This window comes from Dermacentor albipictus, chromosome 6 (assembly GCF_038994185.2).
Source record: "Dermacentor albipictus isolate Rhodes 1998 colony chromosome 6, USDA_Dalb.pri_finalv2, whole genome shotgun sequence".
NCBI classification, from domain to species: Eukaryota; Metazoa; Arthropoda; class Arachnida; order Ixodida; family Ixodidae; genus Dermacentor; species Dermacentor albipictus.
Window position 1 is genome coordinate 76,738,387 of NC_091826.1, and position 17,184 is coordinate 76,755,570.

The 17,184-nt window shown below is 44.9% G+C and overlaps 1 protein-coding gene across 2 annotated transcripts in view; it reads left to right on the top strand.

The window, feature by feature from the left end:
- Positions 1-17,184, top strand: part of LOC135897119 (calcium-activated chloride channel regulator 1-like) — a 182,516-nt gene that overhangs the window by 145,700 nt on the left and 19,632 nt on the right. Inside the window, exon 14 of one of the 2 annotated variants that reach the window (XM_065425684.1) lies at positions 14,330-14,605. The exons of the other annotated variant lie outside the window; for it this stretch is intronic. Coding sequence (XP_065281756.1) covers positions 14,330-14,605 — 276 coding nt within the window. The remainder of the gene's footprint in view (positions 1-14,329; positions 14,606-17,184) is intronic. 2 annotated transcript variants of the gene reach the window in all.

Below are 17,184 nucleotides of genomic sequence, written 5' to 3' on the forward strand. Positions count from 1 at the left end.
AGGGAAGGTAAGCGTAGCAGGTGGTGGTAGACAGTTAGGTGGGCGGATGAGATTAAGAAGGTTGCAGGGCCAACATCGCCACAATGAGTACATGGCCGGGGTAGTAGGAGAAGTATGGGAGAGGCCTTTGCCCTGCAGTGGGCGTAACCAGGCTGATGATGATGATGACTCGTTACACACATTACGCTAGTGAGAATTCACATATGGCCCAGAAATTATGTAACATTTCTTGACCTTTTTTGCCGAAGCCGCGGCCGAAATGAATTGAACGAGTAAAACAATGGAATGGTGTTTCTTTGGGCAGCTACTATTGAAACAGCAACTCCAAATGGGCGGCCTTACAGGAGGAACATCAAAAGCAGAAGCCCTTCCAAACAGCATTTTGGCAGTCCTTACTCCAATAGCCAGCAGAAGAAAGCTTTAGCGCTTATTCCTTTCGGCCCAGCCATCACAGAAATCGGCACGTGGGTGATATAAATGAGTAGATTTTCGTAAAACGCACTTTACTACGCTTCCATGTTAGAGGATCCCTTTAACACATCATGTTAGGGGTATGCCACTAAGGTATTGCCTGGAAATCGGAGGATTGGATCTATATTTTTAGATGACGTGCAAGAGATGATATATTCTGTTTCCTCCGAAGAATTATTAGTGGTTGTCAAGGACTGCATAAAAGAAAATGGCAGCTGAGAGATTTCAAGAACGGAACCATAAAATTTCTCGAGTGCTTCAGGTCTGTGGAGGCACTCCGATAGATAAGCTGTGCGCTAAGGGTATGTTCTCTCTGACCAGTCATGCTGGCGATCGTTCCCACAAGGGGTTCGGAGATGCGGCCAATGAGGCCGGCCACGTCAGCGTGTTTTATTCTTGTGGCACTTTCACGCAGGGCTAGTTATATTCTTAACACGGGACCTGCTGCTTACAATTTACGTGCTGCCGCAAGCCTCTACAAATGTTTTATATACGATCAAATGCTGTTCGTGTTATTGAACGTTTTTATGTGTGATGCATTGTTGATAACATCGGTTTTTGAGTTGCGCTTGTTTTGTAGAGCGTCTGTCTTCTTAGCACTGATTTTTACCTAATGTTTGATACAAGTGGGGTGAGGGCCTCATACTCATTTATTGAGGTCGTGCCCATATCGCCAACAGGCGTTATAAACAGATAGGGAAGGGGAAATTAGTTACATACACATCATTCAGATGGAGTTAACATCACATTAGCAAGTGATTCAACGGAACAAAAGTGCAGACAAGTAAAAATTAAAATGTAAGTGAGAACTATCGAAAAATATTATATGTCAATCAACAAACGCAAAGTGGCACTGCAAAAAATGTCAATCATTCACGGCAAGCAGAACATACAGCTAATCGAATCAGCTACTTAACCAAGTAAAAGAAATCATCATTAAAAGAAACCACTACAATCGAAAGAGGCAACCGGTTCCACTTGCGAATCGTTGTCGAAAGGAACGAAATAATAAATGATTCCGTTTTACAGGAGTATTCGCGTACTCTCTGCTCGAGGTCACCTCGCTGTGTAGGTTCCCTCAGGTACTCGCCCCTGTGGATGCCAGCAACAGAGCAGTAGATATTTTAGAAAACTTTCAGGTGAACTGCACGACGACGATGGTCTAAGCTATGTGATTTCACAGCCTCTTTTGCACGGGTGGCACTAAGGTTTCTGTCGTATTGTCCAGCGACAAAGCAAGTTGGCAAATTATGCACCCTTTAAAACTTAGCGACGTCTTCCATATTGGTAGGTCCCAAAAAACCATGCGTACTCAAGGGGGCGACCTCACGAATGTCTAATAAAGTACCTCCTTAGAAGTGCAAATAAACGTATCTGCAATTCAGAGAAGAAACCTCAGTATCTGGCCTGCTTTAACTATTACGTAGTCGACATGACGCCGCCAATTGAAAGTATGTGTATGTTCTTAGATATTTATAGTGTGATAGCCTAGCTATTGCCATATTTATTTATTTTATTTTATTGTACCCGCAAGACCGAAGTATTACAGAGGGGAGTGGGTAAAAAAAATATACACAAATAAATAAACAAAGCAGCAATAAACAACAAATGTGGTTAGTTAATTGCATCCGGGAGTAATGATGTCTGATAATGCCGAACCAAACTTTGAGTTGTCCTTGATTGCGACAACTGCGCCGGGAAGGTGGTTCCATTCCTGAGAGGTCCTAGGAATGAATGATTCGTTACAGGCTCTGGTGCGGCACTGAATGATTCCAACCTTGTGGCTATGGTCGATGCGAGAGGAAATGTAGGTAGGAGGTGATATTAGATTATCGCGTAGGTACGAATTGTGGAAATATAGTTCATGAAATAAAGCAAGGCGAAAGCACTTACGCCAGGCTGAGAGAGGAGCAAGCAGCAAAGAGTTTTTCATGGCAGTTACGCTTGATGTACGGCTGTAGTTGCTGTGAATGAAACGTACGGCATTGTTTTGGATTAGTTCGAGTGATTGAGTAAGGGTTCCGAGGTGCGGGTCCCAGATGGATGAAGCGTACTCCATTTTACTCCTAATAAGTGTTTTGTATAGAATTAATTTTAATGATGTAGGAGCAGAAGAAAAGTTTCGGCGAAGATAACCTAGCATGCGATTAGTATTGTTAATTACGTTATCGATGTGCAACGACCACGAAAGTGATGAGGTTATGTGGACGCCTAGGTATTTATACGAGGTTACGACCTCCAGGGGAGTATCATTAAGGTAATAGTTCGGTGGAGGAATATGGCTGCGAGTTACACGCATACATTTTCATTTACTTAGGTTAAGTTGCATTAACCATACGTCACACCAGTTAGAGATAGCGTTTATATCGTCTTGTAAGAATTTGTTATCAGATTTGTCCGAGATTTCACGGAGGATAACACAGTCATCTGCGAAAAGGTAAATGTTAGAACAAACGTCATTGGGTAAGTCGTTAATGTAAATTAAAAAAAGAAGAGGGCCTATAACAGATCCTTGGGGCACAACAGAGTCTACAGGATTAGATGAGGACATATGACTTTCAACCACAACATACTGTGACCGATTAAAGAGAAAAAGTTCAAGCCATGCAAACAGGTGAGGATCAAGATTAAGTTTACGAAGTTTAAATAGAAGTAATTTATGGCATACTTTGTCGAAGGCCTTGGCGAAATCAAAGAAAACAGTCTGCGAAAGAACCTTTGTCGAAAATAAGATGAAGGCTGTGAGTAAAAGAAAGAAGTTGGGTTTCACATGACAAGTATTTTCGGAAACCATGTTGTGCTTTTGTAAAAAATGAATTATTGTGTAAGTGCTTAGCTAAATGTGAGTACAGAATATGTCCAAGAACCTTGCAAGGAATGCTTGTGAGGGAAATGGGGCGGTAGTTGAGTGGCGAATGTTTGCTACCGGACTTATAAAGTGGGACCACCTTCCCGACCTTCCAATCTGTAGGTAGTCGATGGGTATCTAAGGATTGCTGAAAAATTTTCGAAAGCAGAACAGATGAATAAACAATAGTATTTTTCAGGAATTTCGCGTTAAACAAATCAGCACCAGGACTTGATGACAACTTAAGACCTTTAATTACATTTTCGACCCCAAGAGGTTCAATGATAATAAAGTCCATAGGTAGGTAATTGCAAGACTCGAGCGTTGGAAGCACAGGGTTACTACATACAGTAAAGTTGTTACAGAACACAGAGTTAAGGATATGGGGACATACATCTTCGGGTACCGGTGAACCGTTGGAATCAATCAACGTGATTGAATTATCTTTGGAAGGGTTAATAACACGCCTAAACCTTTTAGGGTCATTAGCAAGCATTGTGGGCAAAGTGTGTACTTGGAATGTCTTTTTGGCACGTTTAATGGCTTCTGTGTAAGTACTGTTTGCCTCCTTATAAGCGTCCCATTTCGATGCCAGTGAACTTTTATTGGCTATTCGATACAGTCGTTTTTTTCGGTTTGAAAGCCTTTTTAACTTGGAATTGAACGATCTTAACATTGCAGCATATTACACTTGATGGAATAAACTTGTCGGTGAGCTCATGTATCTTATTTTTGAAAACGGTCCAGTTCTCATCAACCGTGCGATCATCAAATTGGCTTAGGAAAGGATCAAGAAAATTAGCTAGATGAATATTAATATCGTCAAAGTTTGCCCTATCGTAGTGGTAAATTATTTTTTTTCAACAATTGGTTTTATCACAGGAGATAATATGTAGAAAGAAAGACCCAGGTGATCGCTTAAGCCCGGTAAGCATGAAACATTGGTAACTATGTCAGGATGAGAGCACAATATTAAGTCAAGGAGGTTAGCGGCGCTTTCCGAGATCCTCGTTGGTTCTAATACTAATTGTGTTAGGGAAAACAAAGAGCAGAGATCAAGAAAGTCGTTACTTTGCGAAGAAAATGGATAACAGTGCGGAGGTTCAGTAGTCCAGCATATGTTGGGGAAATTGAAATCCCCCAATAATATGATGGGGTTCGAAGGATGCCGCAAAGTAAGGGTGTTAAGCACATCGTGAAGCTCAGTGGTGAAAGTGGATGGGTAGGATGGAGAGCGGTAGCAGACAACAATCGTAATTTTACGGTAACCGATATCGACGCACGCGCACACAACTTCCAGGTTACAGTATAAGTGGACTTGATGACCTTGCAGGGATTTTGAAATAGCGAGTAGTACGCCTCCGCCTATGCGATTAGTGCGATCGCAACGGAAAGTGTGAAATCGAGACAAGTCAAAGATTTCACAATCTTGCACATGGGGTTGTAGCCACGTTTCTGTTAATGCAATGATACCAGCATTACAGCTATCGATGAGCGATTTTAGTTCCACGCGTTTGCGAAACACACTTCGAGCGTTTGCAACAAGCACGGAGACTTGTGGTGTTAAAGATACGCCATTGCCCTTTGCACATTGCTATGTAGCAGGATGATGACGCAGATTGTCAGGTGCGCTTGCGTGATCTGGAACACTACTTTTAACTTGCTTAACGCTGTCAGTTGTTGAATCATACATAAAACACTGATTATCAATGAAAAGATTGTTAAAACGTAGTTTAAATGAGGGGGAATTAGGTTGGTTTTTACCAAATTCGAAAAGCTTTTTTTGAGCGAGCCTTGTCGCAAGCGAGAAGTCCTCAGTTACTGAAATGTTACTATTTTTAAGCTGGCTGCGCGACGAAAGTATGCTCTCCTTAATTTTGAAATTTGTTAGTTTCATTATAACCGGACGATTTTTGTGTTTGAAAAAGTCCCGATTCGATGCGCCCGTTCAACTGAGTTTGGTGGCAAGGCATTTCCCATAGCTGACGACAGGGCATCCACGGTTTTTTGTTCAGTTTGCAGCCATGACTCAAGGGAATCGCGTATGCCGTGAAAAATCAAGTTATTCCGCCTTGACATGTCTTCCAAGTCGTCTAAGCGCGAGGCTATGGCGTCCTGCTGCTTTTTTGACCGTTCAGTGCTCTCTTGAAGTATGGCGATATCTTTGGAAAATGTGTCTAAGGCTTCAGATTTTTTCTCAAGTGATTCGAGACGGCGGAAAACATCAGTTAGCTTGCCTTAGATTGCGTTTTGGCTGGCTTTCACATCCTTCATATCCGATTTCAATTCGGACTGACCTTTGGCAAGCTCGACTGTAGACTTCTTTATGTCTTTTAGCATTAATAGCACTGTACTCATTTGATCCGACTGGGATTCGGGAAGACTACTCGACGCAGAGTCATCTTGAGCAGACCTCTGCACCCTTGGAGGCCCCGGGTTTTCCTCGACATCACCGCATTGCAACAACAACAGCGCCACGTCGCAACAATCACACATAGTAGCATATAAGACAAGTGGGCATGGGAGCAGCAAAAGTGAGCGACTATCACTCCGTTTAGCATACAGGGTCAAATTGTTACGCACCTGTGGAGCGAAGAAAAGTTGCGCATGAGGCATAGTGCAACTAGTGCTGCTCGCATGCCCACTGAAGGAGTAGTTCATCAGCAAGCTGCTTTTGAAGGGACTGGGAAAGGGCGGTGAATCAACCAGTGACGTCGTCCCAGAAATGATGCGGTGTCCATCTAGCGGTACATCCAGGAAGGATGGAAGATTATGGAGGCCACACGTGCCGGTGACGGGCTCTTGATGTTGGACAGCATCGACGCATTCGCCCATGGTAGGGCACGTTTGGATGGGCGCAGATGGTGAAAAAAGGGCCAGCATCAGGAAAATCTGTGGAGCGAAGAAAAGTTGCGCATGAGGCATAGTGCAACTAGTGCTGCTCGCATGCCCACTGAAGGAGTATTTCATCAGCAAGCTGCTTTTGAAGGGGCTGGGAAAGGGCGGTGAATCAACCAGTGACGTCGTCCCAGAAACGATGCGGTGTCCATCAAGGGGTACATCCAGGAAGGTTGGAAGATTATGGAGGCCACACGTGCCGGTGACGGGCTCTTGATCTTGGACAGCATCGACGCGTTCGCCCATGGTAGGGCACGTTTGGATGGGCGCAGATGGTGAAACAAGGGCCAGCATCAGGAAAATCTGTGGAGCAAAGAAAAGTTGCGCATGAGGCATAGTACAACTAGTGCTGCTCGCATGCCCACTCTTATCATCATATCATTAATGTACAGCGACCATCCGCCCCGTAGTTGCCCCAACAGTGCTCCGGAAATCCAGTTTGCTCTGCCGTAGGGGTCAGTAACATCTCCTCTTTCTTGCAACAGAAGCGGCTGCCCTACTGGGGCGCCACACTGCCCTTCAACAATCCTGAATTCACTTTTGAATAAAGCCAGTCGATTCTCCGTTCTCAAGCTCTCAAAACGTGCATTCCTTGCCTCCGCTAAACAAAGCTTCCAACAAGTGGTGTCAAAGGACGTTTAGGTTAGTTTTTTTTGGAATACTAGCCATGTACGATGCTGTTCCTATTCCTGCTGATACAGATGACGCCATGGTTACGTCTCCTGTCACCGCCGCAGAGCTTCAGCTTCCCAGTTTTTGGCCCAAGAATGCTGACGCTTGGGTTATGCAAGTAGAGGCCCTTTTTCGATCAACTCCGGATCATTACTTCAAATCTATTCCGTTGTCTATAGCACGGGTCATCGCCGATGTTATAGACGACTGGCTAACGAATACGCCTTCAGCCACAGCATACGAATACCTGAAACGCACGGTCCTGCACCGCCTAGAGCCACCGCAATAGAGTAGGCCTCAACAGCTCCTCTTCGAGAAACTCGGCGACCAACGACCGTCACAACTCGCGTACGGGTTGCGTAAGTTACTGAGGGAGCACTCCGCAAACCACAGCTGCAGCTTCCAATTTTGTGCCAGCGCTTCTTGCAACGCCCCTCACAGACCCCACGCATGGTATTGGCGAGTTCCGTCTAGACTGGTCTTGATCGGCTAGCTGAAGTCGCTGACCGCATAAGTAGATTTCAAATCTTCTATCGCAGCTGCGTGAGTACCAGAGCCAAGGGATCGACTCACGCAGCTGGAGGAAACAGTCAACCGCCTTACCAGTGCGTGGGAGAAGCTGACAACGGGCGGCAATACTGGCAACCAACTTCGGCGCAACCATTCGCCTTCACAGTCTCGCAGCGCATCCTAGTGACTCGCCGCCACAGTTGTGCTCGCGCCTCCATCGCTTTCGCGAACAAGCAATTCTCTGAATCTGGCCCTGTTCATGGACTCGAAATGCACCGGCCAGTCGCTAACGGCGGCATTTGTCATCAGCCCTCGCGCAAGCCGCCTATTCTTCGTGGTCGGCCGCATCACCGGACCTCCTTTCCTGTCGACACCGGAGCCGAGCTGTCTATCGTTCCCACCACAGCTGCAGATCGCCAACGCGGCAAATCCGCACCCACGCTCCGCACACTCAGTAGTAACACTGTGTTCGTGTCGTATGGATTCCGGTAAAGAACACTAGACATCCAACTCTGGTGCTTGAACAGATGGGTGTTTGTGATCGCCGACGTCCGCTTTGCCTTACTGGGAACGGACTTCCTCAGCCATTTCAACCTAGATGCCAGTGTTCGCGATTGGCGCCTGAAGGATAACGTCACATCCCTCGATTTACTTGGTCTACAGTCCACCTCATCTGACATCTGCACATTTCCGCTGCTGTCAACGTAAGATGAAATATTTGCTGGGTCCCCGCAACTCACGAAGCCCCGAAACGATGCACTGCCGCGAAACACAAGGTGACGCATCGTATCACCACCAACGGCCCACCTGTCGCCGCCCGGCCATGGAGGCTAGCGCAAAGGAGGTTGGAAGTTGCCTGCCGTGAGTTCGAACGCACGCTTCAGCTCGGGGTTATCCGTCCTTCCTCCAGCAATCGGTCTTCCCCTCTCTATCAGGCTCCAAAGCAGGACAGTGGCGATTGACGGCCTTGTGCTGATTACCGAGGTTCAAATGTCATCACTACTCCAGATCAATATTCCCTTCCCCACATACATGACTTCGGCGCTCATCTCGGAGGAGCCAAGTTATACAGCAAGATTTTTTTGATGAACGCGTAGCACCAAATTCCTGTCGAGCCGAGCGATACTCTGAGGACAGCAATCACTACTTCATTTGGCCTATTTGACTTTTGCCGTATGCGTCACTACCAGAAGAATGCGGCGGAAACTTTTCGAAGGTTCACTGAAGAGGTTAAGCGCGGACTCACGTTCATTTTTGTATACTTTGACGACATTGTCTTTACGAGTCGTACAGGCGAAGAGCACAAAAAACACCTTCGCCTTCTATTTGAGCGACTGGATTAACACAGCCTGTTCTTAAAGCCCCAGAAATGCATTTTCGAAGTTGAAGCCCTGGAGTTTCTCTACAATCGCATTTCATACCAAGGCCCATCACGGCACTAAGAATCACGGGTGCGCGCAATAGAGGACTGCCCCTCTCCAACCTTTTCAAAGGTTGCGCGAGTTTCCGACGCTCATAAATTTTCACTGGCTCCTAACCAAACTGTCCAAACTGTCCGCAAGTTCTTCAACCACTTACCAACGTGCTCCGTCGCGACCTCCCCCCAAAAACGACGCTTACCTTCCTCTGGTCCTCGAAGCACGAACACTCCTTCCAGGAAGCCAAGACGCAGTTGGCGACTGCAGTGTTGCTGAGTCATGCCTTGCCCGATGTGCCAGCTAGCCTTATGATAGAAGCATCGACAACGGCAGTGCGCGCAATACTGCAGCAGCATGATGGCACAGACTGGAGACCACTGGGCTTCTTCGCAAAGCGTCTCAAACATAAAGAAGCTCGCTACAGCACCTTCGCGAAGGACATGTTGGCCATCTAATGCGTTGTCAATCATTCCCGTTATTTCTTGAGGGCTGTAGGTTTTACATTCCGACTGACCCCAGGCCGTTAGCCTTCATATTCAAGAACAATATTTCCTCGTGCTCAGCACGTGAGCTTCGGCAACTTTCCTTTATCTCCGAATTTTTTACTGATATCCCCCATATCTTTGGGACAGAAAACCAGGCAGCTCACGCACTGTCACGGATCAGCGCTGTGCCTGCTGACCCTGTGGATTTCGAAGCTCTAGCCTCCACTGAGCAGCAGGACGGCGAGCTGCGCCAGTGGCGGGAAAAAGGTTCGTCACTCCAGCTTGCGGATGAGGCGTTTCCATAGAAAACAACATTGGTCACTTGCGATACATTGCAGGCAGTTCCTCGCTCGCACTTGTCCCATCAGTTTCGGCGTTCAATATTTGAGTCAATGCGTATCTGGTAAGTCTGACCAGGGATCAACAAAGTTGTTTGAAGCTGGGCAAGAAGCTGCCAGGCCTGTCAAACCGTAAAAGTGACCCGGTATGTGCATTCAGTTGTGCCGCCGTTTTCACCACCAGAGTGCCGATACGATCATGAGCACTTAGACTTGGTGGGGCCTCTTCCACCCTGCGAAGTTTTGAGATGCCTCCTCACGTGTGTCAACCGGTACTCAAGGTGACCTGAGGCGACGCCTCTGCATGAAATCACGGTCGAAATAGTGGCGGAAGCATTTCTTGTTACGTAGTTGGGTCGGCATGGTCATCCTCTTCGTGTGGCTACGGGCAGAGGCCGACAATTCCAAAGCTCTCTATTTTTTGCCCTCGCGATACTGCTCGGCACGCGCATTCATAAGATCACGGATCACCACCCGGAGAGCAACGGCATCGCCGAGCGACTCCACCGAACACTGAAGGCGTCATTCACCGCCACGCTCGACAGACAGCAGCGGATGGTATGAGAACTTTGGCAACGGAGCCAGCAGTCGAAGAAGGGGAGGACAAAGTGACTCGGAGCGCCAGCGGTTATTCGAGATTCGGCTGGGCGCTCTTGGGGGCTTGCTGGCGTGGACTGCGCCCTTCCCGCAGTGGAAAGGCTACCTCGAGTGCTATTAGAACTGATAACAACCAAGGATGATGATGCTCTATGGGTAAGCCAGTTCTTCGCCCCCCCCCCCCCCCAGCCAAGCACTTCGCCAGTTGCCACACAGAACATGGGGAGGCTATATTGCTGGCAGCCTGTGTTTAGTTTGCTGACGATGGACACATCTCGCACGTCTTCCACGACGTGACTTAATCAAACCACTATTGACTGCTTCCTATGAATGCCCCTTTCGTGTGGTTTCGCATTTAGAGAAGACCTTGAAGATTGACGTTCGCGGCATGAAAGAGAGAGTGTCGTGCGACCTCGTGAAACCGGCCTATGTTGATTAACCTGATTAACTCTTCATTCATTCCGCCATTCACTCTTAAGCTTCTGGCATTCTACGGGGGAGGAGGGGGAGCTCTTTCAGCGACCGTGCATCTCTTCGTTGTCCCCGCCGTGCGGGCCATCGCCACTTGCTCCGGAAATCCAGTTTGCCTCGCGTTGGCGGGAATTGTCCCTGCTCTTTCTTGTAAGCGAAGCGGCTGCCCGACTGAAGCGCCACCACTGCAACTCGGTGAACCTGTTTTTACTTTTGAATAAAGCAAGTCTACTTTGCGCTCTCAAGCTTTCAAAACTTGTATTCCATGCCTCCGCCAAACCTATCACCCAAAAAATGGTTTAACAAGTCGGAGGATCTTGCTTTTATCCAACAAATTCCATGAAAGCACTTTTCTTTATGTTTAATTGCGTGCACAATCACGTGAACCAATAATTACTTTTGTTATTATTTCTTTGCATTCGAATTTTGTCCTTAGCATTAGTGATATTGCGATACATTACGCAGTCATGCGCAAGAAGTGCGATTTCAGATTCCAGAACATGCATTTATCATTATTTATATTAAAAAAAGCACTGATCTGAAAACACAGCATGTATTTCTGCGCATATGCACACATCCAGACCGCCTTTAGACTACTTTAAAGCGACAAAACTATGATTACTTTATATGTATTGAATAGGTTCCAGATGTCCTAGCTATTTTGATATGTGTGGCGAGGGGCGTAGTTTTTACGCAAGATTTTCCGGATGATGAACGCTGGCAGTTTTAAGACAATAACCCTTACCATGCCGTGTTACCCATGCAATGCACAGCTGAGCTTTTTCTAAGCTGTATATTACCTTGAGAAAACTCAGATACTTGCTCGGAATATGTGCCGTACCTGATAATAAAATGCATAACAACCGTGGTACTGGAAATAAATTTTGGGTTGTATCTTCTTGAACAATGTATTGTTGCAGCTCGACATTTAGGAGGAAAACAGCCCGCGATTTAACTGGTTATTCTTGCAGAATATATTTGAAATCAGCGCTCATATCTCTCCGGCATTTCTAAGCCTATTGTTTCTACTGTCAGTATCTACAGCTCGCTCAAAGACTGTTTCGGCCCGCTAGACATATGTGCATGTCAGTAAAGCGATGACTCAGAGAACCCAGTTTGTACGACTTGTTAATGGCAATAACAATTTGCTCATAATTTATCTATTCAAATTACAACGTATATAGGTTCCACTATAGCAATGTAATTAGCAAGCATTCACACTAGTTTCTATCCAAGTCTTCATCGTACCTAAAATAGATGGCATCCGTTTCAAAGTTATTATCAAAGTTAACGTGACAAGACATGGAGCAAGATTGCTAACGGTGCTTTACAAGAAAGCTCCTTACCTAATCAGCGTTGACAAGGGTGAATGTCAATTACCGAGTGAAACAAGTTAATATGAGAATATATGAGAAGTTTAATTATTCTGCATGGCACACAGCTTAATAAAATGTGGAGCTAAATAAAAATGGGAGTCATTATTCACTGTTTGAACAACTGCAACGACGTTTTCTCCTTTCCAATAGTCTCGTAATGTAACAACAAACAATTAACAGTGACAACAAATTACTCGGAATTCTCGGTCTAATATGTTTAGCACTCATTCAGCAGCTGTCAGTTGATCTCGTCCCCACCTACGAAAGTAGAGAGAGAGAGATAGCTTTTTTTCATAATTAACAATGTCTTCTACCGAGAATATAATCAACAGCATATGCAGTGTTACGGTAATTGGTCAGAAAAAGTCCTGGGTAATAGTCTCTTTAGTAAATGCGAAAAGCATGCGGCGTTCAAGATTTGTAGACAGTGGCGTCTGGGGTACAGTCACCTGTTGGATTTATCGTGTTGACAGTATGACCCAATTTATCATTTATAACTTGCGTAAATTGTGAGGGCTTCGAGTAAGATGGCCTTTAAATGTGATTTAGCGCAAGCAGTATGGGTGGCACTCAAATAAGCCGCCCCAGCCGCTTATTATTGATACCATTTATCCGGGCTACATAGCTGCGCTGGAAGACCAGGAAGTGAAACGCTACTTATTTTGCAGCTTTTTACGAGCCATGTTTCTTTCATCGTTCTTTTTTTTTTCTAACTTCACAACAGAAATGACATATAATCGCTCTGCGGAATCAGCTTCGTGGAATGAAAGCACACTCTTGTTTTAATTAAGGAGAAAGCGTCAGCGTAAACTCCGCGGCCCGTAGGGGCCTTGTGGGGCCGAGAAGCAGAGAGATGGGTTGTGCAATACGACAGCACACAAATCACTGTCGGGTGCAAGCGTTATCCATTACACTATACGCAGTGGGACGACAAGCGCAATGCCAGGTTTGTCTACTTAATTCTGTGAAAATAAATGTAAATTTTTTTACGTGTTTTATGGTGTCATTTAAAAACAAGGCCTACATAAGCGAGAACGCTTCCTTTTTCTTATCGGGTATGTTTGCGCCTCTTTCGAGGGGAAATCCGCAGATAGTGCAGCCTAAAGGCATCCCATTAGTACGTGCAGCCGGAATGTGTTGGGCGGCCCAAAAGATAGTGGGCGAATCATTGTAAGCAGTCGCACGCTCCTCGTAATCCCGTCACCCGAGGGGTGACGCGATAGAGCGCCGTGCGCAATTACTCCGCGCCACTCTGAACCCCAACTCGCTCAAGCAGACATGTCTTCGATAAATGTGAACCACTAGGGGATGAGATGACTTTTTTTTTCTGACAACACCTAAACTCGCTAAGCCTAAATAGATATCATCAGCGTGCATGAGCTATGGTCATGAAAAAAAACGTCCGCCTCCATTCCACCCTGTACAGCGAAGCTGGTGTCTATGTTAGACACCAGACGTCACCCACCAGACGTCAAAAAACGTTGCGCAAGCACCACCACCACCACAGGCGTCGTGCGTCATGCGGGCACGCGCATGCGCGAAAGTGCAGCGTACATCATCATTCTTCTAGGCCATCCACCAATCGCAAATGCCTTATTGAACAAAATTTGTGTTTAAAGGCAAATAGCGTCGGAAAATGCGTAAGGTACGACTTATGCACAAGCTGCAGACACTGTAGCTTCGCGTTGTTATATTAATATACGAGAAAACAATGCTGTTACTCATGAGCTGAAATACAATGCCCTTTTGGAGCTGCCGTTTGAGGTCCATCGTCATTCGTCTTCATTTTTGCAGAGATAGGAGAAATTGAATTTCTCGAAGTATAATGTGTCAAAAAACTCGTACGACTTGTACACAACCTGCGCACATGACATCATCAAATTGTAATTCGTATATAGGAGAAAATAACATAGTTTTGTTACGTGAAAACACCGACACAAACCCTTTTTGAGTTTGCGGTTTCTTGGGTTAGCATGCCACGAAAAATTTCGAGCGACTGGAGGTTAGCAGTTACGCCGCAAAAAGTAGCACAAGGAATGATAGTCCTTGCCTGTATCAGCGTGACCTGAGTATTTGTGGTGTTTTGCTCTGGGGCCTCGCGCATGCATTCCCGAAGCGATCAGCTTAGCAGACGCTATTTGAACTGGTTGTTTGTGGATAATGCGGCTGCTATGTGGTAAATGCTATGGTACTATTACTGCGCTATGTGGACAATACAGTAACACGTTCGCTATGTGGCTTCCAGAGGGATTGCCACAAATAAACATCAGCGCCTTCGAGCCGGTGCCAGCAAACTACACACCGGCCGATGACCTTTTGGAAGACATTGAGCCCACGCCCCCATTCCAAAGGGTCGCAACTGGTGGTTCATTCAGGGTCGCCAGTAACCTACACGAGGCTGATGTTCCTCCTGCCAGAATCTCTAACTTTCGGAGTGCCGGTGGGCACGTTCAGAAGGACAGAACGCCTATCGTCACTCTTAAATGGACTTGGCCTGGAGCACACATGACAAATGGAAAAGGTGCGTAATGTCTGTGAACGCGATTCACGAACACACGGAGACGTGGCTTCAGAATAGTCAGCCGGAAGGTTAGTGCTGGTCACAGAAGCAACACGAGTTTTCGCTTCTTTATTTTCTTTTGCGCGTAACTAGCGTCGAGGACACTGAGGTTGAGACGAGTGTCGCGAATAAACGCAAGCCGAGATATTGCCGAATATTTTTAAAGATGTTAATTGCTAGTGAGTGAAGTGTCGCCTTGCTTTCATATTTAGTGTTCACAATGGTGTCCTGCCGAAAAAAAACCCAAAGAAATTACTATGAACAACGCGCATGTAGTTGACTGTTTTGTATTTCATTGATTCGCATTATGCCGTATGCATAAAAATCTATTTCCTTTGTTTGGAAGTCTCGGCCTTTGTTTGTGTTCAGTATACGAGGAGGACACCCTGGCATTGTTTTGATGATTCCGAAGATGTTTTCATAACCAATATTCTGTTCTTCCATACACATATTAACTTTATTGTCAATAATGACAATCGTATGCTGGGTGTTTAAGCCACAATTTATCTATAGCACCATCTTATTAAAACTTCTACTCTATTAATCGCTGACACGCCAAAAACTTGAATATGCATGCTCGGTGTGGGACCTTGGTCTTTTGTCTCTCATGCAAACTTTGTAATCAGGGCAAAATCTAAGCGCGATATTCGTACTTCACCACTACTCTTTTCTGTCTAGTGTGTCTGCCATTAAAACTAGTTTGAACCTTTCTCTTCTTCCCTTACGAAAGAAAGTGTCTCGGTTAGCTCTCTATCACATAAAATTATCAGATGGAAGTCCTTCCATCAGCCAGAGTAGATTTCATCCCGTAAAGATTACCTTCATAAAGTAGGCGTCTTGTTTTCTCGGACTAACTCATAATTCTACTCATTAATTGCTAAGACAAGTAATGATTGGAAGCACCTGACCACTTCGAATGCCGCAATTACCGACGCTGGCTTGTTTAAATCGTCTATTGAATATCTTGTGTATTTTTAGTAATCAGCATTTTGCTGCAGCATAGTTATCTTTTTATGTTTTTGTTTTCTGTATTGCAGCAATGCTGCGCTACTTTTGTTTCCTGTACTGCCGCCTTTCTGTGTTATACACATTCGTTTTTTATGCATTCCACTCCCTTGTGCAACACCCTCGGGGCATGTACGTGAATAATCGAAGCAATTTTTTATCTTTGCCGTATTACAAAAGCATCGCCCATGCAAGTGTATTCAAGGCTCACATTGCGAGATACCTCAGCTATATGAATATAGCTTTTTATAGCAAACAATTTATCAAAAATCGTCTTTGGCATGTCTTTGGCAAATATTGCCTTTTGCAAATATTGTATCGTCTTTGACAAATACTGCGATACATGGCCCTGAGTGGCGGACATTATTTCATGAGAAATAAAAAAAACTATATCCTCCTGAGTGCCAACTATGGGGTATTTCACCAATATATTGGACATCAAATACTCCGTCACTACCCAGGCAGCAGCATGTTTTAGCCCCTAAAACCGGATTGTCCAATATTTTAGACACCTACTAGCGCCACCTATATATTTTTGTTAAACATGCATGAGTAGTTTGGCCACCAGGGGCGTTTGCAATGGCGGCATTCAACAGCACGGCTTTCTATGGCAACCGCCGAAAAAGTAAGTTCTATTCCTCACACATTATCGCTCGTTCTTTTTCTGTAATGAAATTTCCATTATTGAACAGATTTTGCACTTTTGAAGCCATTTGCAATATTAAGTTTGCCCTTTGCTACTGCATATCCACTACCACAAGAATGACCGGGTAGAGTTCCAGTGACCAATATATTGGACATCATGCTGTGCAAAAGCACCCGATAATTATGAAAAATTAAATTCACTTTTTGTCTCTGTAACGTAAAAATCAGTTTCTGAAAAGCTCACAAAAATCTGTAAACATTAATACAACTCGGAACTCAAGAGGATATTTAAACAGTTAACTAACGTTCGCTAAATTATTCAAACTAGCTACTTAAGGCACATACTAGAATTTGCGAATTGAAGCTGGTCATTTCGATAGCCGTATCCTCTTAGAATCAATTCTGTTAATTAGAGCAGTTTTGAGATGAGAGTTCCGAAAATTTGAAGTGAAAGCAGAATCATAATTAGTTTTATTGTGATGATTAGAAAAATTACGAGATGGTAATATGCAAAAATGCTCTGATGTTTCAGTAACTTTTCTGTTACATTACATTAAAAAACTTTTTGTGATAACGGTAAGTGGAATAACAGTGTAGTTCTTACCGCCAGTTTGACTGCACTCATCTCAAAGATAGTGCTAGTTTAAAAATTCGTTATAAGCGTATGTGCCTCATGAAATCTCTAGCTTCAATTGTTATATGGCTATACGTGCGTTAACGTAATTAGTCGACTGGTACATTAGTGAAAACGTGTTAATTTGTCTGAAGCACTATTTTCTTCTATGTAAGTAATGCCCTATGCGAGTAATCCAGCTCGATAAGTAGATTTGTGTTACAGGCCACAAGCGATTCTCGAAAAATTATGTTAGCATCAAGATAAAGCGTCGGAT